This window comes from Nannobrachium achirus (genome assembly GCF_963921795.1).
Source record: "Nannobrachium achirus genome assembly, chromosome: 10".
Classification (NCBI taxonomy): domain Eukaryota; kingdom Metazoa; phylum Chordata; class Actinopteri; order Myctophiformes; family Myctophidae; genus Nannobrachium; species Nannobrachium achirus.
The window spans coordinates 62,980,458-63,003,102 of record NC_137819.1 but is presented as its reverse complement, the minus strand read 5'-3'; the positions used below and the strand labels follow the sequence as shown (position 1 = coordinate 63,003,102).

Sequence of the window (22,645 nt, the reverse complement as noted above, 5' to 3'; positions counted from 1 at the left end):
ATGTCTGCAGTATGACGGCCAGTGCTGAACACAGGGTCTCAGACAGTTTCTCTGTTCTGTTCTCTGACTTCAGGTACTGTTGGATCTCCTGATGTAATGAGTGGTCGTTCATCTCCATCAAAAAGTGGAAGATATTGACACATCTATCAGGAGAGACATCTTTTAACAACTCCCTCAGGTTGTTGGTGGCTTTCTGGATCTCCCATGGACTGCTCTTTGTCTGTTCCAATAGGCTTCTCAACAGACTCCGGGTTGACTCCACAGAGAGGCCATGAAGGAAGCGGACAAAGAGGTTACTCTCCATGGATTTCTTCATAGCAGCTTTTGGGAAGTCAGAGAGGGAATATACAGTATCTCCCAAGAATGCCTCCAGGACCTTCATGTTCCTCCCTGTTAAATCTGATGAGAAAACACAGCACGCACGCACGCACACACACACACACACACACACACACACACACACACACACACACACACACACACACACACCACACACCACACACCACACACACACACACACACACACACACACACACACACAGAGTAGGTCAAATGTCAAGTTTATTAAGTATTGACAGTTCAAGTGATTAAATATCTGAACACTCAAATTTACACAAATCCAAAATACACTTATGGAAACTATATGGAATCTAAGGTTGTGGGGGTCCCTGTTTTGTCTCTCTCTCTCTCAACTAAGGGGCCCTTGGCCTGAAAATGTTGAAGATCCCTTTAATAGTTTATGAAATGTTAAAGAGGTGGTGCCATAGTTTTGTACTTTTTCTGGTTTTCATGAGTCTAGGAGGTTGACAGTATACTTCATTAGACCCCCTGGTGTGGTTGTAATGAGCAATTATGTATTCCCTTTGTATTTGGGTTTCTTCCTGGAGGATGAAACCTTGGGGGTCAAAAGTGCCAATCCAAAAAGAGCGATTAACTAATGTCATATAATTGAACCCACCCACGCACCTCCCCTCTTCATCATTTCATTATATTAGTACAACCTTTGTGGGCAGAGAAACTCCAGGTTGCTCTATGCTCTGTGCCCAGATGCTGCTGACAGCTATCAAACATTTCACACTTTACCAGTTGACACTGACAAATGAGATCAATGGTTGAATTGTGTTTATAAAGACAGGGTGAATCCCTCAGCCCTCTCCCCCTTCGTGTGGGTATTTTTTTTTCTTTCTTTTTTTCGATGATCACTGCTTCACTATCTTAGCCCAACACAAGTAAACTTGGGATTTGCTACATTTTTCATAAGAATAAGAAAATTGGACATTGCCGACCCGATGGGACCCACTCGAGTCACAATGTTTGGGCATAGATAGAGGCTAGAGCCAGTTTACGTGTTTTTGAATTGCCTAATACACGCAACACTTATCAGCTATGGACATGAAGTACTCCTAGGTGAAAATAAATATAATTTTGAGGAAATAGAATGGTGAAGATGGCTCCAATGAATGTACAAAATGAGAGCACAGTTTTTAAAGCCTATATCCCATAGGCTACAAGTTGTAGGTGTTGATTGAGTGCCATATATCAAACCTTGTTCTTAAACCTTTTCATGTAAACTAAAACCAAATTAAAAGGTAGAGTTGTAAGGAAAAGGGGGAAGAATCCCCAAAATGAATTGAAAACAGAGAATAGCTAAATCAGTGTAACCAGATTAATCCAATTATGCATTTGAAAATAGCAGATCTACAATCTGCTATTTTCAAATAGCCAATCTGTATATAGGTTTCAACTTGGTTACACTGACTTTGACACTAAACAAATTTTGCTGTGGACCCTTTGGAACTCCCTCAAGGACCCCTGGGGGTCCCCAGACCCCAGGTTTACAATCACTGTTCTAGAGCATTTAGTAAACAACTGGAAAGAGCCATGGGCAGTACTGTCATGAGAATGAGGAGGGATGGTGGGTGGTCTTGTTGTAGGAGGCGGAGGGACTGGTTCAGGTGGGTGGTGCTAAGGTGAAAACCTGGTGAACTGGTGGGTGTGACAGATACTCACATCTGGTGATGAGTTGAGGATTAAGCCAATCTTCTCCTCCATGTTTCACTCTGTAGGAAGTAGAACAACAATGCATCAATGTCTCATTGTCTAACACGTCTCCACTAGCTGACACTACAGCGTTTCTCCTATCATTATCTTGGTCCTGCAGCCCATCCATGTTTGGATCTCATCTCCTCCTCAGACTCCACCTCTAGAGAACTCCACTCTCCCTTCTTGATGCAACTTTACTATGTAGATTTATCTTGGAAATGTCTTGTTATTTCTCAACCACAAATACAGTACTAGTTTCTTTGAGGCACTAAAGTGTTCTCTCTGCAGTCTAGTTAAGTTATTATTTACACTTTGCAGGGTGTAAATAATGGCAGGGACACATTTCTACATTCTCTAACTCTGGTCCATAGTGTTAGAAGGTGTTATCCTTAACGTTGTGTCACCGATGAGGCCTTGGACTCACAGCCACGGTAGCCCAGCCTGCTCAGCCTCTCATGTAGTCTTAAAAAAAAAAGACTTTAGCTACTCACAAAAAACAAAGACAGATCTGAGGTTGAAAGCCTACTTTCCTTAGTGAGTTAAGGAGAACTCCTTCTCACACTAAGGACCAGAGCTCAAGCCCAAGAGATGGACATATTGATTTACTAACTTTAACATTGCAGTAATGATTACTAACAATTAGGCTTTTATTGTGAAGGCAACTGTTTCTGAACGTCTCACATCCTGCAAGTTTCCGCAAGTGGAAATATCCAATCTGCAAAATCACACCTTGCATGCTTGCAGATCAGCTAGTTTTGGCATACAACACGTCTTACGACAAAGTCTAAAGGCCTGTCCATACTGTCACCGACTGAGTTGGTAAAGCTGCAAAATGTTTGGTGGTCGGAGACAGCATGGACAGCCCTTTAGTCAGGCTTTACTTTGGAGATAATAAGCTACGAGTTTGTTTTCATGGCATGTTATTTTTAATCAAATTACAACACGTTTACCTTATGTTATGTTTAACCAAACATGTATGGAGTGGACCACGGCGCTTGGAGTGGACCATGTTTCAAACACCACAGTGCGCTAATCACACGTTAAAAGGAATGGGTGCTAACTCGTTATTATCGAGTTAACTTTGACAGCCCTACTAAATACACAAATACGTACACATCTATTTGTGACTTTGTGTCAGAGTGAATACTCTGTTCAGAGACACATGAGGGAAACACTGCACATTCAGTGCACTAACATGGACACAGCTCAAGTCTACTCACTTGCAGTTCTCCAGGACTGGAACATTCACCATCATGTTGGAGCTCAGGTCCAGCTCTCTTAGGGAGGGATTAGAGTTTACAGCTGAGACCAGAAGTTCACAGCATCTCTCTGACAAGTTGCAGTGAGCCAGTCTGAATGAAGAATGAAACACATGATTGATTGATTGATAATCATATTTGAACTGAGGACCCCCACCCTGACAAGCACTTGGAACAATGCCTCGCAGTGAGCTTGTAGATCAGCTATTTCAGAAGGTTTGCCTCTTCCTTCCAGAATATTTGACAATTTGGTCAATTTGGTTTTAAAATCAATAAATTGTACCTTTATAAATGTGCAGATACCCTGTATACACTTATACTGTATGTTGTAGGGCATTCACCGAATATTTGAATATTCGAATATTCGAATATCAAAACACTATTCGATTACTATAAACACTATTCGAAAAATCGCCGAAATTAATTTTAATATTATTTTCGTTTTTTTTTTTTTTTCGTGACAAACAATATTTCTACAGTAGACATGCAGCTGTGAGCTCTGGTGTTAGTATTTCTCCTAATCCATTCATGTTTGATTGTTGTCAAATCCAACCACACTGTAGTGGCTAGCTTATGTGATTGATGTGCCGACTGCCGACATACACTGCTGGCCCGTCACTATAGATGACAGTCACTCAGTGTAGGAGGGGAGGGGAGGGGCTCTCCAGAACAAGCAAGCTCTGCTCGTTGCTGACAAAAGTGTGTAATTCTTTAGGCTACTTTACTTTATTGCTGCTGAGTTACGTTCCTCTTGCCGAGTATATCCAGTTTAGAGAACACCCTTCTCTTTACAGTAGCTCTTTCGGACCGCGCTTCACCGCAACCACGTTGATGTCATGCTTCATATTCAAATGTATCTCCTCTTTAAACCATAAAGGTACAAGCGTCCGCCGTTTTATTTATGATAACGGGTCGAGAGTTTCGCGACACGGATTGGAGTGGAATTGATGATCTTGTAAAGCTTGTGTTACATGATACTGTATACTTCTATACTATAGCATGTGATGTAATGTAATCATAACCCATCTTAGCCTTGTCTGTTGTACTGGTCGAGACTCGAGTCACACCAGCCTTCATTAACATTGGAATGAGTCTCGGTACATATTAATGGCCTGCTAAGTAGCGGAGGTGTCAACGACATGCGTGTGAAGTCATTAACATAGCGTTCATGTTCATCCCATCAAACAATCACTATAATGCCTGGATCCCGAGGCTAAACAATTCACAATAGCCTACAACACTGCTTGTAACGAACAAGGATGGACAGTATAAATGTGGTTGTTGAAGATAGATAGGATAGGCTTGAACAGTTATTTTCGGAGTTTTCCTAGTAAAATGAACTCGTTTTTCGTCGCAAGTTTCATCAGCATGTTTATGCTATGTTCAGTCGTAAGACAGTGCAGCGTGTCAAAAATAGCAGATGTACAAGCTCACAACGCGTCTATCCGCGACGCATTGTGCATTGTAGGTCTGTTCCAAAGGGTCCGTTCTCTCTCTGCTGCTTGAGTTCTGCATCCACCAGTGAAAACCTCTCACAGCCAATCGATGGCTGTTATTTCACGAACAGAGGTTAACCCGTTAATTGCTGGTTGTTTTTAAGGCTCGCAAAGGAGCGTTTTAATGATTTATTAGATTACAAAAATACCCGTCGAATTCCGAATATTCGAATACGGTACTTTGAGGTCGAATAATTCGAATTCTAAAAATCACTATTCGTGAATGCCCTAGTATGTTGCACATTAACCTGGGGACAACCAAAAATAGTTTTGGGACCCCCTTGGGGTCACACGTTGAAAATAGCAAATCTACAAGCTCACATGAGCTTTGTGTCCTCGACACGTTGTGAGCTTGTAGATCAGTATTTTTTATGCGCAATCCCGTTGTATGACGAAGTAGCGTATATATACATTTCCCTATAAGGGATATTACACTTTCAAACATGGTTGGGGTCATTTTAACGTCTACTCAGGCACATAGGCTTGGGTTATGACGTATCTTAGAGTCTATGAGTTCAACTATTTACTCAACTTTGTTGCTTGGAGAGAAGATCTTAAGAAGAAAGGCATACAGGCAGGCAGGTACAAAAACAGGCAAAGATGGTTCGATGATTCCAGGTTTATTGTATAGATGTAGGGAGCCACAGCACAGAGCCGACCATCAGCCTCACGGCTTCCGGCGGAGAAGACACTCTCTACCACATTTTGCTCAGGTTTTAAACCCTTTCAGAGTTAACTTGAGACAGGTTCTGTAATTCCATTGGCTCAGAGACCCAGACATGTTGACTCTCTCTTGAGATTAGATTTAGCATATTGTACCCAAATGGCCTTCTGTCTAAACACCAGGTGACCAACACCTCCGTGGGCCACTGGCCCCCCGCTCCTAGATTAACAAAGGGAATGTAAATGATGGCAACACCCTATGCTTGTTTGAGACAGGCCGGCAGCTCAACTCCAGACTGTAAGACATCATTTGATGAGCTTGTAGAACAATATCTAATTCATGGTACTGTAATATTTGGTGGATTATGGTTTCATATCGGATACGACAGTTATCATGATATCAAGCTTATTAATACATTCTCACCACAGCATTCATTTTACATTCACATAATACAGTACATATTACAGAAGTGATCAATATAAATCAGGTAAATATATCTTACCGTAGAATCTCCAGCCTACAGTGCAGACTCTTCAGTCCTTCACAGAGCAGCTCCACTAGTCCTGAGTCGTTCAGGTTGTTTTTACTGAGGTCCAATTCTCTCAAATGGGAAGGATTAGAGCTGAGAGCTGAAGCCACAACTTCAACCTCTGTCTGTCCGAGGTTACAGCCAACAAGTCTGTAAATACAGATTACATCAAGAGATTATCAAAACAAATTATACATAGTTCACTGTCATGGGAGTTAAATAAAAGATCTCCTATCTAGTTATCCAGACATGAACAGTATTTAGCAGAGCAGAGTGTGGAATAGACGACACCACTTGACAGCACAGAATGACTGTACGGAGGAAGATAGCAATTTTTATATCAAGGATTTCAACTTGCAGTTAAAGGTGTGAAATGAAGACTGAACTACATTGCAAATTTACTACCTAAACTGTGTAAAAGCTTTCCAAACTAGCTGCTAGAGACCAGCATTCAGTCTCTCTTTTTCTCAACCCTGTCTCCTCAAGCTGGGCCACAGCTGCAGGCTTTGATCTGGCTTCGAGGCAGAGCACCGACACAACGGTAGTTTGCATTTCCACCAATATTATAACATTTCATAAGCTACAATATGGAGGTTATGTGAAGAGACAAGAGACAGAAGCAGGAAATGCAAGTGATGCTCCCACCAGCTGGACAGTTGAGTTATAAGAATGATGAAACCACTCCTCAGTGGTGGGAATATTAAATATAGTCTGCCTACGTAATATCAGACCAAAATGAGGTGCTAATTGTTTTTTTTGTTTTTTTTGCCAAAACCATCTGCAATGAAATGATTGAATTTGGAGCTTGGACAAAGATACTGTATGTTGTTTTTAGTTTGACTCCACAGATACATATTGTGAAAACTACAAGCTCACAACATCTTGCAGTGAGCTTGTAGATCGGCTATTATCACATGTTTGCCTCTTCCTTCTGTAATATTTGACAATTTGTCCAATTTGGTTTTAAAAAGGTCCTAAAAGTCATTTAAATTGTTCCTTTAGAAATGTGCCTTGTATACACTGATACTGTTTGTTGGTTTGATTAATGTTGAGTGAGAAAACAATGTTACATATTAACAGTTTCCATGCCACAGGGGTAGATTGACGAGAATTATTAATTAGGCAGCCAGGCCACAGACAAGATTGACGAGAATAGGCTATTTTTGTTATAAAACAACTCAAAATAGATTATTTTTGCCTATTTGCCAAACAGGGCTTCATACCAAACACTTTGCCTCCCTCCAGTGGCAGATCAGGAGACTGAATGAAAACGAGGAAGTGTACGGCCCATGTGACTCTGCCTTGTTGTGACGAGACGTTAGAATGTATTATACACCAGTAAGACTCCCTAATCGGGAGAGGCCAAAAGTTTGTTTTACCAATTATTACACTCTATGTGAACATTTACATCAACAAATCCCAAGTACTATGCAGAACGACCCATTTCAAGTTTTTAATGTACAACAATATTTAGAAAATAGGTCTACAAGCTGACAGTCCTCGTCCCTTATATTCCCATAGGTTATATGGAGATCTCAGTGTTTGTCAGTCCTTGTTCATTTATGCCCATATATGGACATCTCTATATCTACTGTAACAGTCCTTGTCCCTTTATGCCCATATATGGAGATCTCTTAACTGTAAGTCCTTGTCCCTTTTATGCCCATATATGGATATTCCTGATGTCATCAGTATATGAACATATATGGGCTTTCTGATATGCCCATATATGGAGATCTCTTAACTGTAAGCCCTTGTCCCTTTTATGCCCATATATGGATATCCCTGATGTCATCCGTATATGCCCATATATGGGCTTTCTAATATGCCCATATATGGAGATCTCTGTATCTCCATATATGGGTATAAAAGGATACTTCAGGTCTGACATCAGGTTTGTTTATATTGGGTTGCTAGGTTTGACATCACAAACTCTATGGGCCATCTGACCTAGAAATCTATATTTGGGCATAGATGACTCATCGTGACCTCATCACACGTCGACCGCACGTGTGACGTGCGGTCGACCGCACGTGTGACCGACGGACGGCCGGTGGAGGTTTTCATACTAAACTGCGACCTTACGGTCGCAATAAAAACACACTTTCCTCCTCACCCGTAAGTCACATTTTCATTCCGAAAAAAGATCTGAGCAGCTGGTGGCAACACAGTTCCGATCGTTACCATCACATGCACGGAGCGCGTGCGCGGAGCGCCCGACGCAAAAGTAGGTTTTTGCTCATTTTGTTAGCATGGTTGTATGAGTGTAACTATGGTGGAATTTAGCGTCACCCAGGGTACTGAAAAGAATGGACAGAACGGATAGAGTAAACAGTGTTTTTTTGTGGTCGTAAAAAAAAACACTGAAATGGGCTGGCTTGGAAGCTGTTAAGCTAATCACCTTGAGACCCCCAAAATAATTTGGGGGCCCCCTTGGGGATCCAGAGCCTCAGTTTGGGAACCTCATGCCTAGGCTAATAGAAAGATAATTGATTGGTACAGTAGTTAGATGCAAGCTATTGATTATGCATTGATCTGTTGCATGCCTCGGTAAAGCTTGATAACTACAGCTACAGATATGCTGTTTCAACTCTTCAGTATTTACTGATATTTTCCTGAAGATTTCCTGCAAATGCATTTTTTCACCGGTTTGGAGAACAAAGCTTATTTTTTTCAGAAACTAGCAAAAATATCTGATCTACAATCTAAAATATCTGATCTACAATCTAACATGTCTGAAAATCCCATGAAAATCTACTGTCTTGCCAATGACAGGACTTGTGTAAATATCTCCTATCTAGTTATCCAGTCTGGATAAAACATACTGAGTGTGGATATTCCTGAGTGTGGAATAGACAACACCACTTGACAGCACAGAATGACTGTACGGAGGAAGATAGCAATTTTGATATAAAAGATTTCAACCAGCAGTTAAAGGTGTGAAATGAAGACTGAACTACATTGCATATTTACTGCCTAAACTGTGTAAACAAGCTGCTAGAGTCTCTCTATTTCTCATCCCTGTCTCCTCAAGCTGGGCCACAGCTGCAGGCTTTGATCTGGCTTTGAGGCGGAGCACCGACACAACGTTAGTTTGAATTGCCCCCAAGCTTATTTTTTTCAGAAACTAGCAAAAATAGCTGATCTACAATCCAGAGATTGCGTTAGACCGGAAATTGCCGGATTTGACCGATTTATAATGACAAAGACCGGAAAATATAAACCTCATCGGACATAAGGACCGATTGAAAATGACACGGCAGTTCACCGCAAATCTCTCTCTCTCTCTCTCTCAATGTCTCTCTCTCTCTCTCTCTCTCCCTCATCACTCTCTCTCACATGCACGTCTGGTTGCACAAACACACACGGGTTAAGTACACTTTTTCCTGTTAATAATAACCTGTGTGAAATAAGCTGCATTGGGAGGTAAACGGGAGACACTTTATTGTGAAGGTAAGACAGGAAATGATAGTTGTTGCTGGGTAGGCCTAGTTGTCGGTTTGTTATGTTGTCGCTATGCTCTCTATGAGCTGCCTTGGTTTTGGAATATGAGCGCGCAGTTTAAGTTATAGTACATGAATGGACAGTAGGGTTACCAACCGTCCCGTAAAATACGGGATCGTCCCTTTTTTGGAAACTAAAAGACGTGTCCCGTATTGAACTGAAACGGGACGCTCTTTGTCCCGTATTTTAAGGTTGGGGGATAAATATGAATGACGGGATGATTTAATTGAGAAATGACAGCGATTCTGCCTGTCAGAGAGCTTCCACTTCCACTCTGCTCTCCTCTGAGACGTTAAGTGCTGCATCCCATTGCTGTGAGAGGCGCTGCGCTGTTTGTAAGCAGCTGATTGGCTTATTAACATACGGCTCTGAGTGTTGCTAAGACACAGTCTCCGCCCCCTACACACTCCCTTCCCAAGCATGGGCTGTAGGTTCACTCCACAAGTTGCCTGCGAGAGACGAAACGAGTGCGTGCGAGCGACCATACGACAGTGCTCGGCTCAGAACATTGTTTAATGTCTTAAAAAAACGTGTGACAGAAGATTGTGTACAAACATATTAGACATGAATCCATGATAGGTGATAGGCTAAACAAAAAGGTGAAAAAGCAGGCAAGCAACAGAAAATAAGCCATGGATATTGGTATTCCTGGGAACACTACAGTAATCTTGTCTGCCAACTAAAGCGACCCCAGACAGGCTGGTATGTGAAATAACATAAGCATGCGTTGATTTTGTTTTTAAAACCTAATGGTTATTGCTGTATGCCAATATGATTAAACTAGTGTTGGGTACCAGAGAGTGGGCACATAAGGACCAGGTAGACCTAGGCGATATGTTTTGGAAAATTGAGAGACACCCAAATTAATATTGTGAAAGGAAACATATGATTTAATAGAGGAAAATACCCATTTTAGCCAACTTTATAACCGAAAATATCAGATTTTTCGGCCCAAAGACACCCGAATTAATATTGTGAAAGGAAAAATATGATTTAATATAGGAAAATGCCCGTTTTAGCCAACTTTATACCGAAAATATGCGATTTTTCGGCGCCGCCTTCGGCGGCGCATGTTTCCTTACAAAGTGTCCCGTATTTGAAACTCTGGGAGTTGGCAACCCTAATGGACAGTCAAAAATAAGTTGTATTATCAGAACTGTTTAGCCTAAACATTAATTTGCGAACGGGGCGCTGGGGGAGAGAGAAGACAGCAGTCCATTTCAGCGTCATTTTGCAATGCGCACTGTGAACCCATGGGAATTATTGAAGGCACGCAGGACAACTACAACCCATATAAAACAAACTTTATACACTCGATTGAAGTTCTTTATGAGGAGATGTTATGGAAACTGTACAAGATCACCACCAAAGCCTTTTCAACCTTCCCAAAGTTGCATAACAGAGATGCAGGATGATCGTGACCACTCGACCATACTAGTGAGTAGTCTATAATTGATTCCTTTCTGGCCAGATTAATCTATCAACCTATGAAACATTGCGCAGACCCCACTTTCAGACTATTTCTCATTATTCTGTACATTATTATGTGTTGGCCTGAAATATGATGCAGAACAGAAACAACTTGTTATGAAACCATGCAGTATCTGTGCAAACACACAGCCTGCGTGAGTAGTCCAATATAATTAATTTCCTTATGCAAGATGATCGATCATCATCAAAACATACAGCTTCGGAAGCTGTATGTTTTTTGTACAGCCTACTACTCCTTTACATTCAATTAGTTCAGTCCCAACTATACAGCAGGACTTAAACTGTTGTTATTGGCTATGTTTTTGCACCTGCTTGTCATCCATGCATTCAAATTATTATGTCCGGTATTTTTATCAGATGTCCGATAAATTTTAATCATGCCGGTCACGATGACCGGCTGTTAAAAATCCTAGCGCAACCTCTGCTACAATCTAACATTTCTGAAAATCACCTGAAAATCTAATGTCTTGCCAATGGCAGGACGTGTGAAGTTTTGAAATGGCACATCTGTACAACGCATCGAAAATAGCCGATCTACAAGCTCACAAGTGTTGCGTCCTCAGTGAGTTGTGTATTCTACATAGGCTTGGGTTACCATGATATAAAGCTTATTAACTCATTAAAAGCCTCAGACATTAACGGATTATAATATCCAGAGTGCCTCCCACCCCCCCCCATTCACGGCCGTTCTCTTATTTTGTCTTATTTTGAAGGCCACCGGAAGTACTTCCGGTCTGACGTCATCGGATCCTTCGACTGAACCGATCATTGTTTATGTGGAGCCATGCTGGATCGGCTCGTAGCGTTTATACATGTGTTTTATAAGCGAGCATCTGCCTCCATCTTCGCTTCTAAAGTGTAGTTTTGAGATAATGGACATTAAAGATGAGGCGGCCCGTCCACCTCAATGTTATGGGATGACTATTGTGTGCTCGTGGAGCCGTGATGATGACAAATCAGCGCGGATTTCGTCTCCGGAGCGTCGGCCATTGTACTAGGTATTTTTACTCGCCGTTACAGTAATATATTACTTTTCCCGCGACATCGCGTGGATGGCACTATAGATACTCTATTACTTTTCCCGCGACATCGCGGGGTTGGCTTTTAATGAGTTAATACATTCTCACCACAACATTTATATTATATTCACATAATACACTACATAATAAAACGGAAATATCTAAATAAATCAGGTAAACATATCTTACCGTAGAATCTCCAGCCTACAGTGCAGACTCTTCAGTCCTTCACAGAGCAGCTCCAGTAGTCCTGAGTCGTTCAGGTTGTTTTTACTGAGGTCCAATTCTCTCAAATGGGAAGGATTAGAGCTGAGAGCTGAAGCCACAACTTCAACCTCTGTCTTTCTGAGGTTACAGTCAACAAGTCTGTAAATGCAGATAAGAGATTATCAAAACAAATTATACATAGTTCACTGTCATGGAAGTTAAAGATTTCCTATCTAGTTAACCAGACATAAAAAGTATTTAGCATAACATTCAGTCTCTCTATTTCTCATCCCTGTCTCCTCAAGCTGGGCCACAGCTGCAGGCTTTGATCTGGCTTCGAGGCGGAGCACCGACACAACGTTAGTTTGCATTTCCACCAATATTATAACATTTCATAATATGGAGGTTATGTGAAGAGACAAGAGACAGAACCAGGAAATGCAAGTGATGCTCCCACCAGCTGGACAGATGAGTTATAAGAATGATGAAACCACTCTTCATTGATAAGTGGTGGGAATATTAAATATAGTCTGCCTACATAATATCAGACCAAAAATACAGAGATAGCAAATATCCAATGAGGTGCTGATAGTTTCTTTTTTGGTCAAACTCTGAATGACGGAAAATGTATGTCAACAACCTTTTCTCACTGATGAAAACAAAATAAAAAACTACGTAAAACTTAGCTACGATGACTAAAACTATGACTAAATATACTTACAATTTCATCAACAAGTAAACACTAGACTAAAATGTTTATGGAGGGACTACAGAAGAGATCCAGTAGAAGTAAAAGACAAGTCATTTTATGTTTGGTTGTGTGCAGGTGCCAATCTCTCTGAAAATAGAAGATCTACAAGCTCACAACGTGTCGCACTGCACCATGTTGTGCGTTTGTAGATCTGCTATTTTTGGCACACAGCTGAGTATTAATCAGGAACGCCATCACGGCCTGCCAAAATGAATTTGAATGACTAAATCAACTGTAGATTTAGTGAACTAACGTTTGATGGTATTTAGTCAACTAAAACTACTAAAATATGACGAAAAGCGCTGATGTAAAACTACACTAAAACAGCAGAAATGTGAAGAGCTGAGTGAATGAGAAGAGGTCAATGTCAGTGGGTTCAAACCATTGGTCTGGTGGGGGAACCAGCAGGGATTTTAGACTCTTAGTTTTGTTCTACCCTGCTTTATTGTGGACTGGCCTTTATTTGCACGCATGCACACGCGCACGCACACACACACACACACACACACACACACACACACACACACACACACACACACACACACACACACACAACTAACCGAGCCTTCCTACAGTTCCTCACAGCTGGGATCAGTCTCCTTCGCCCCTCCTCTGATGTGTTGTATTTGTCCAGGTCCAACTCATCCAGAACCTCCTCTGACGTCTGCAGCATGTGGGCCAGAGCTGAACATTGGGTCTCAGACAGTTTCTCTGTTCTGTTCTCTGACTTCAGGTACTGTTGGATCTCCTGAAGTACTGAGTGGTCGTTCATCTCCATCAAACAGTGGAAGATGTTGATACATCTGTCAGGAGAGGCGTCGTTTCTCATCTCCTTCAGGTTGTTGATGGCTCTCTGGATGCTCTCTGGACTGTACTTCTTCGGACCCAGTAGGCCTCCTAAAAGACTCCGGTTTGACTCCAGAGAGAAGCCATGGAGGAAGCGGACAAAGAGGTCCAAGTGGCCATTTTTACTATCCATGGCTTTAATGTTGGCTTTGTACAGGAAGTTATCCAGGGAAGGATATCTGTTGTTAATGTCAAGATTAAGAAATGTCTTCAATACCATTTCATTGCTAAACGGCTTTGTGAAACAGTGGAACAGGTAGACTGCAGCCAGAAACTCCTGGATGATCAGATGAACAAAGCTGTAGACCGTTTTCTGGAACAGCACACTCTCTCTTTTGAAGATCTGTGTGCACACTCCTGAGTACAGTGAGGCATCTTTCACATCAAGACCACACTCTTCCAGGTCTTCTTGGTAGAACAGGATGCTACCTCTGTTTAGGTGTTCAAATGCCAGCCTTCCCAGCTTCAGAAGAACTTCCCTGTCAGTCTTCGTGAGGTGCTGTTGATTAACCTCATCTGTATCACCATACTTCTGCTTCTTCCTCTTTGCCTGAACCAACAGGAAGTGGCAGCACATCTCAGTCAGGGTCTTGGGCAGCTCTCCTATCGTGTGTGTCATCAACATGTCCAGCAGAATGGTAGCAATGATCCAACAGAAGAGTGGGATGTGACACATGATGTGGAGGGTCCTTGATGTCTTCAAGTGTGAGAGGATTCTGTCGGCCAGCTTCTCTTCACTTTTCTTAGAAGTCTCCTCCTTCTGGGGGTCTGGGCTGGTCTGTTCCTCATCACCGAATCTGTTCCTAAAGTACTTATCCTTCTGGGGGTCTGTGAACCCTCGTACTTCTGTCACCAGGTCAACATATTCAGGAGGGATCTGATTGGCTGCTGCAGGTCTGGTGGTTATCCAGAGGAGGGCTGAGGGGAGCAGATTCCCCTTGATGAGGTTTGTCAACAGAGCATCCACTGATGATGTCACTGTGACATCAGAAACACTGTTATTTTGGAATTGGAATGAAGACCTGCTTTCATCCAGACCATCAAAGATGAAGCCAACTTTCCAGGCAGCGAGCTGCTCTGCTGTGACCTTCTGTAATGTCGGGTGGAAATCATGGATCAGTGAGAGAAGACTGTACTGCTCATCTCTGACCAAGTTCAGCTCCCGGAATGAGAAGGGAATCAGGAGATCTATATCTTGGTTTTCCAAACCCCTTGCCCAGTCCAGAATGAACTTACGCACAGAGAATGTTTTTCCAATGCCAGCGATGCCCTTGGTCAGAACTCTTCTGATGGGTGTCTTTCTGCCAGGGCGGGGTTTAAAGATGTCACAACAGTTGATTGGTTCATCATGGAAGGTCTTCATGTTGGAAGCTGTCTCAAGCTGTATCACCTCATGTTGCCTATTAACCCCTTCACTCTCTCCCTGTGAGATGTAGAGCTCTGTGTAGGTGCTGGTGAGGGAAGTTCCAGACTCTTCTGTCATGTGGTCTTTCACTTCATCAAGACTCTCCAAACTGACCTTATAATCCTTCAAACCATCCTGCGGACTCACGTCTGAAATGAGATATTTTTTTTTAACATTCAGGTTAATATAAAATGTTGCATCTTTTACAGCACACATGCACAAATTATAACTTAATAAATGCCCTCCAGAAAATATGCAATGTGTTAAAGGTGATACACCATGAAATTTCACTTTTCCTATTTTAAAACCTTTTTTGGGGGTCCCACTAGCAGTGCCGGATTTATATGACATGAGGCCCCTGGGCAAGGGGAAATAAAGAGGCCCTTGTGCGCGCGCGAAGTACCGCATACGCGAAGTACCGCATACGCGAAGTACCGCACACGCGAAGTACCGGATACATAGAGTGGGCGGGCTTTAGACTGCACTAAGCTTTCAGAGCAACTACATGCAGTGCGGCGAGCAGAGCAGAAGCTCTCAATGTTAATACCATAATAAAACAAAATGTACAGTAACTAAACACAAATATCACTTTATTTGGATAGCAATACTTTAAAATGTCATCATTAACTCATTCAGGGTCTTTTCAAAATGGCTTCCAAGTTCCACACCACCTCCCTCTCCATAGACTTCCATGTAATTAATAGTGCACGGATCATGCACCCCCATGCCTAGATCATGCACCACATGTGTGCTGTGCACACTGTTCACAGCTTTCAAACAAAAAAATCCGAATGGAAATCCGTTCAGGCATTCATGAGCTAGCAGCCATTATGTTTTCTTGAAATGTAAACAAACGTGGCTGCCATGTTTGAAAGATGGGGTTGGTATGGGGGTTAAACATGGAATTTCGCGATCATGCCTACTACATTTTTTGGGGTCCAAAAAAAATTTTTTGAAAAAAAAAAAAAAAAATTTGAAGGCGAAGGTTAAAGGTATCCCACGGGTTCTCAAAACAGGCTATCCAGATTTGCTGCCGATTGTGACGTCATCTGCCGATTGTGACGTCATCATAAAAAAAAACATTTTTTTCAAAAGGATTTTTTTTGGGGGGGGGGGGGGGGGGGGGGTGCAGCTGAAATGCTCTGAGAGCCATTCAAAAATGAGAGAGGCTCTCTATTCAGGAGTGATAATTTAGCCTCAAACCTTTTGAAAAACGTTTTTGGGACATAAACAATATGACATAAATACTTTTTAAATGCATGGTGTATCCCCTTTAAGAAAACCAGCCAAAAGTAACAACACAATATCGTTTTTTTTTTTTTTTTTTTCAGAGTTGATAGTTATTTAGCTTCATTATTTGCCCTTAAGATATTGATACTGACAATAATTTGAACATTTAGTCTGACTATGATTTCCAAAATTCAAGCATTCAATCAATGTATTAATATGAATTTGTAATTACATTTTTGCAAATTATATCCAGTCTTACTTTGTCCACTGCTGGTGTGACCGGGTGTCTTCAGTCCAGGTGTGGTTCTGGATCTCTTGGACGCCTGCTCTGTCACAACACAACCACTCATCTTCCTCTCTCTGTGGAGATGAAAAGATGACTTATTATGAAAGATAATGACTTATCAATACATGACTTATCAATACATATCAATATCACTCCAAGGCCCTGAACTTAATACTAGTAAGACACCCTAAGGCCGAGAAGCGACCTCACCCTAAGGTGCACACATCCACCTAGGTGATGCCAGACTGCTGGGCGAGCGCTGGCACATTGGCATGGGATCAAGTTTGACCAAAAAATGCACATGCCTGGTTGGTTGTTTAAGTTGGACAAAATGTGGCCATATTTTTCCAAATATGGAGATGGCTGACGTCAAAGAACACATGAGACTGCCGTCCATATATGGGCATTCCCAAATATGGGCTTGATACTGATGACATCAGGGATCTCCATATATGGGCATAAAAGGGACAAGGACGGAATTCATTTGCAAGTGTGACTTGTCTCCTCCGCACATCAGCGTGTGCAGGAAGCCGGCTGGATGGCAGCCATGCGAAGGGGGGCTGGCATGGACCTGGATGACAGCAGACTGCTGGGTGGAGCCATGTGGAGCTGGCATGGACCTGGGTGACAGCAGACTGCTGGGTGGAGTCATGTGGAGCTGGCATGGACCTGGGTGACAGCAGACTGCTGGGTGGAGCCATGTGGAGCTGGCATGGACCTGGGTGACAGCAGACTGCTGGGTGGAGCCATGTGGAGCTGGCATGGACCTGGGTGACAGCAGACTGCTGGGTGGAGCCATGTGGAGCTGGCATGGACCTGGATGACAGCAGACTGCTGGGTGGAGCCATGTGGAGCTGGCATGGACCTGGGTGGCAGCAGACTGCTGGGTGGAGCCATGTGGAGCTGGCATGGACCTGGGTGACAGCAGACTGCTGGGTGGAGCCATGTGGAGCTGGCATGGACCTGGATGACAGCAGACTGCTGGGTAGCAGCCATGTGGAGCTGGCATGGACCTGGGCGACAGCAGACTGCTGGGTGGAGCCATGTGGAGCTGGCATGGACCTGGGTGACAGCAGACTGCTGGGTAGCAGCCATGTGGAGCTGGCATGGACCTGGGCGACAGCAGACTGCTGGGTAGCAGCCATGTGGAGCTGGCATGGACCTGGGTGACAGCAGACTGCTGGGTAGCAGCCATGTGGAGCTGGCATGGTCCTGGGCGACAGTAGACTGCTGGGTAGCAGCCATGTGGAGCTGGCATGGACCTGGGCGACAGTAGACTGCTGGGTGGAGCCATGTGGAGCTGGCATGGACCTGGGCGACAGTAGACTGCTGGGTAGCAGCCATGTGGAGCTGGCATGGACCTGGGTGACAGCAGACTGCTGGGTAGCAGCCATGTGGAGCTGGCATGGACCTGGGCGACAGTAGACTGCTGGGTAGCAGCCATGTGGAGCTGGCATGGACCTGGGCGACAGCAGACTGCTGGGTAGCAGCCATGTGGAGCTGGCATGGACCTGGGTGACAGCAGACTGCTGGATGGAGCCATGTGGAGCTGGCATGGACCTGGGTGACAGCAGACTGCTGGGTGGAGCCATGTGGAGCTGGCATGGACCTGGGTGACAGCAGACTGCTGGGTGACAGCCATGTGGAGCTGGCATGGTCCTGGGCGACAGCAGACTGCTGGGTAGCAGCTATGTGGAGCTGGCATGGACCTGGGCGAAAGCAGACTGCTGGGTAGCAGCCATGTGGAGCTGGCATGGACCTGGGTGACAGCAGACTGCTGGGTAGCAGCCATGTGGAGCTGGCATGGTCCTGGGCGACAGTAGACTGCTGGGTAGCAGCCATGTGGAGCTGGCATGGTCCTGGGCGACAGTAGACTGCTGGGTAGCAGCCATGTGGAGCTGGCATGGACCTGGGCGACAGTAGACTGCTGGGTAGCAGCCATGTGGAGCTGGCATGGACCTGGGCGACAGTAGACTGCTGGGTGGAGCCATGTGGAGCTGGCATGGACCTGGGCGACAGTAGACTGCTGGGTAGCAGCCATGTGGAGCTGGCATGGACCTGGGCGACAGTAGACTGCTGGGTAGCAGCCATGTGGAGCTGGCATGGTCCTGGGCGACAGTAGACTGCTGGGTAGCAGCCATGTGGAGCTGGCATGGTCCTGGGCGACAGTAGACTGCTGGGTAGCAGCCATGTGGAGCTGGCATGGTCCTGGGCGACAGTAGACTGCTGGGTAGCAGCCATGTGGAGCTGGCATGGACCTGGGCGACAGTAGACTGCTGGGTGGAGCCATGTGGAGCTGGCATGGACCTGGGCGACAGTAGACTGCTGGGTAGCAGCCATGTGGAGCTGGCATGGACCTGGGTGACAGCAGACTGCTGGGTAGCAGCCATGTGGAGCTGGCATGGACCTGGGCGACAGTAGACTGCTGGGTAGCAGCCATGTGGAGCTGGCATGGACCTGGGACAGCAGACTGCTGGGTAGCAGCCATGTGGAGCTGGCATGGACCTGGGTGACAGCAGACTGCTGGGTGGAGCCATGTGGAGCTGGCATGGACCTGGGTGACAGCAGACTGCTGGGTAGCAGCCATGTGGAGCTGGCATGGTCCTGGGCGACAGTAGACTGCTGGGTAGCAGCCATGTGGAGCTGGCATGGTCCTGGGCGACAGTAGACTGCTGGGTAGCAGCCATGTGGAGCTGGCATGGACCTGGGCGACAGTAGACTGCTGGGTGGAGCCATGTGGAGCTGGCATGGACCTGGGCGACAGTAGACTGCTGGGTAGCAGCCATGTGGAGCTGGCATGGACCTGGGTGACAGCAGACTGCTGGGTGACAGCAGACTGCTGGGCGAGCGCTGGTGCTTTGGCATGGAATCAACTTTGACCAAAACTAGACTGCACTCTGTCAAGGTGCCACCTTGTGCCTTGTGCACTCGTGGCCATGTATGGCCTACTTGTGCTCCAGCAGAGCGCGCCCTGCAAGTGCACCCAGGGTGCACTTGTTGATGGTGACGTCACCAAGAATGCTTGATTTCATACTAAATGTGACCTACGATCATGATATACGTGCAAACAGAAATAACAGCACCCGATTTGCATATTACAAACACACGCTCCAGTTGTACATTGTCAACATGCAACATGTTTTCATGGACCTTTTCATCAAAACGGTCCCTGTCCAAATTTGCTTCCATAATGACGACAGTCAGACAGATTATTATTATGGTTATAGTGTTATATATTATATAGGAGGATTGACATACTGTGTGTGTGGAGGTCCAGGTTGATCACTGAAGACAAGGGGAATATCTTTAGACCGGTCACTCTTCATAGACACACAGCTGGGTGTTGGAGACTCTGCTCTGTGACTTCTGGAATCATACAAATGTTTATACATTTATCATGTGAATGAAAATGTAATTGCCAGACCCATGAAATGGGTAGGCCTACATAAGCAAATGTCGGTCTGTCCGGGTTTTCTATATAAAGGGTATATATGATGATGACATGATGATGACATGCCTACAAAAGGCATGATGTCATAAATGATGATGACAGACAGGGGGTCTGGCACAACCAGGTTGACCTGGTCTAGTTTTATTTGTACGCAGCATGACAGAGTATCACTTTTTTGGGGTTTTGCTCTACAAAAAGAAAAAAAGGGGGGGGGGGGGGAGAAAGTAACACAAACAGTAATAAAAAGGGGTTGCATGGATGTTTTGGATAGATATTCCATTGTTTGTTACATAGATAATTATTGCAGAAAGTTTTGATAGTATCATTAAATTATTCAATATAATAGTGAACATTATACTATCATTAAAGTATTCATTAGAATAGAGAACATGAATCTGTAATTACATAATATTCAGTAAAATAGTGAATATGAAACTATCACTCCATTACTCAGTGTGCAGGAAAATACTAGCCTATATACAAGCTCACAACAGCTTGGAGGTAGGCTATATTTCCTCTAATGTTTGTCTATTATTTGCTGTCTATATTTGCTGTGTGTGTGTGTGTGTGTGTGTGTGTGTGTGTGTGTGTGTGTGTGTGTGTGTGTGTGTGTGTGTGTGTGTGTGTGTGTGTGTGTGTGTGTGTGTGTGAGTGAGAGAGAGAAATGGGATGAAATGTTTACAATAAAGGATGCTGATAGTTAATGTCTTGTGTCCATAATGTTTGTACAGAACCCATGTAAATGACATGTGACACCATGACTGTCCAAAATGACATGAGAATAAGTAGAACAGAGTGCATATATTTCCTAGAGCCCTGCAGGCCCGAATGGGCCGGGCCAAGCTCGTTTCTGAAAGAACCATGCTCGGAACATGTCACGCTGTGAATTTCACACATGACGTGTCAGTGTGCGGCAGTGCGCATAGCTAGAATGGAGCGTGTGTGAGAGTGCTGCCTCCCATAGCCTAGAGTCTAGGCTATGGGTTCTATCCATTGGTTCTATCCGTTCTATCTATAGCAACAATGCTCTGATTGGTTGTGACGTGAGTACATTAGCCAATGGCTGCAACGAGCCAGAGGGTTTTTCTTCTTTCACACACTCACACAAGCTTTGTGACTTCGTCTCTGCATACACAGCGAGTCAGCGAGACGAGAAAAGTAGGAGCACTACTGTAGAATCACCGTCATTTATCAAATAAATTGCCCTGTAATGATTCCCCGACCTCCCGGTATCAGTCCATTACGGGATGCGTCTTTACTCTTTAGTAACTGGACGATACTCCGTATTTTACGAGATGGTTTGTAACCACGGCAAGCCGACAATAATGTCAATGTCTAATTTTCTGCTCTGAGGATATACAGTAACATAACAAACAGTGGGTTTAGGAAGATTTCTTGCATTGTGATGTGTGTGTAATTACTTGCTGTGCTGTTGACTTATTTCTTTTAATCAGAGCGCAAGACAAGAGCACAGCTAAAGGGCTGTACATACTGTCTCCGACCACAGTTTTCTTTGACGTGCGTGCAGCTTTCCGAACTCAAATTGGGAGTAATGCTTTTCAGAAGTTGAAGAGATGTCATTTTGTAGTTGAACCGGACCTTTCCGACGCAAATTTCGGTGGTCCGTGACAGTATGGACTCCCCAAGAGAGTGTAGTTGCTGCACATAGCAGTGAAAGCCACGCACGGAAATAATTAATTAAATAATAAGGTAATGGGCTTCGGGCCTTAAATCCAGGGGCCAGGGCCGGGCTGGGCCCCACATTTCAGGCCCGTGCAGGGCTCTAATATGTCCACCAGGCCGGGTTGGCTACAGTTTCAGTCTTTGACCGATGGTTCAAGATGCCAAAATGGTCTGGTATAGCGCCACCATGAAATTATAAACATAATGCAGGGATTGGCTTCCTTGGCCTATTGGCAATGTGCACAAGACATTTGTCAGGAAGAAATTTGGCAAGAAACAGCAGGCAGACAGAGAGACAAAAACTTGTCCTACAGCCTGGCAGAGATAACAATCAATCACTTCACCACTGAACACATTGTTCACTTGGTCATGTTATAATGTTATATAGTGTATAGGAGGATAAACATACTGTGTGTGTGGAGGTCCAGGTTCACTGAAGACAGGAGGACGTCCTTTAGACTTGTCACTCTTCACAGACACACAGCTGGGTGTTGGAGACTCTGATCTGTGACTTCTGGAATCATACAAATGTTTATTGCATTTACTACCAAAACCTCCCCGGGCTGTCTGTCTGTGAGTGAGTCCGTCACACTTTTGCCCTGCTCATATCTCCACAACCGTTGCCCCGATCCATGCCAGATTTTGCACACACACTCCTTGACTGCCAAACTACAACCTCCAAGGACCCCCAGAGCCCCAGGGACCCCCAGGTCCCTGGGGGACCCCCAGATGTAAAAAATGACCAAATGTGCAAAAATGACCAAATGACCTCCCCAACGGG

General features: G+C 44.2%; 1 protein-coding gene across 1 annotated transcript; it reads right to left on the bottom strand.

Annotated features, from left to right (window-relative positions):
- Positions 1 to 12,190: 12,190 nt before the first annotated feature.
- Positions 12,191 to 15,292, bottom strand: LOC308293211 (protein NLRC3-like; the record flags this gene model as incomplete). The annotated part of the gene is made up of 2 exons (XM_080735647.1): positions 12,191 to 12,371; positions 13,524 to 15,292. The coding sequence occupies 2 exons, from the start codon at positions 15,290 to 15,292 to the stop codon at positions 12,191 to 12,193; spliced, it is 1,950 nt and encodes a 649-aa protein (XP_080591773.1).
- Between the last annotated feature and the right edge of the window lie 7,353 nt (positions 15,293 to 22,645).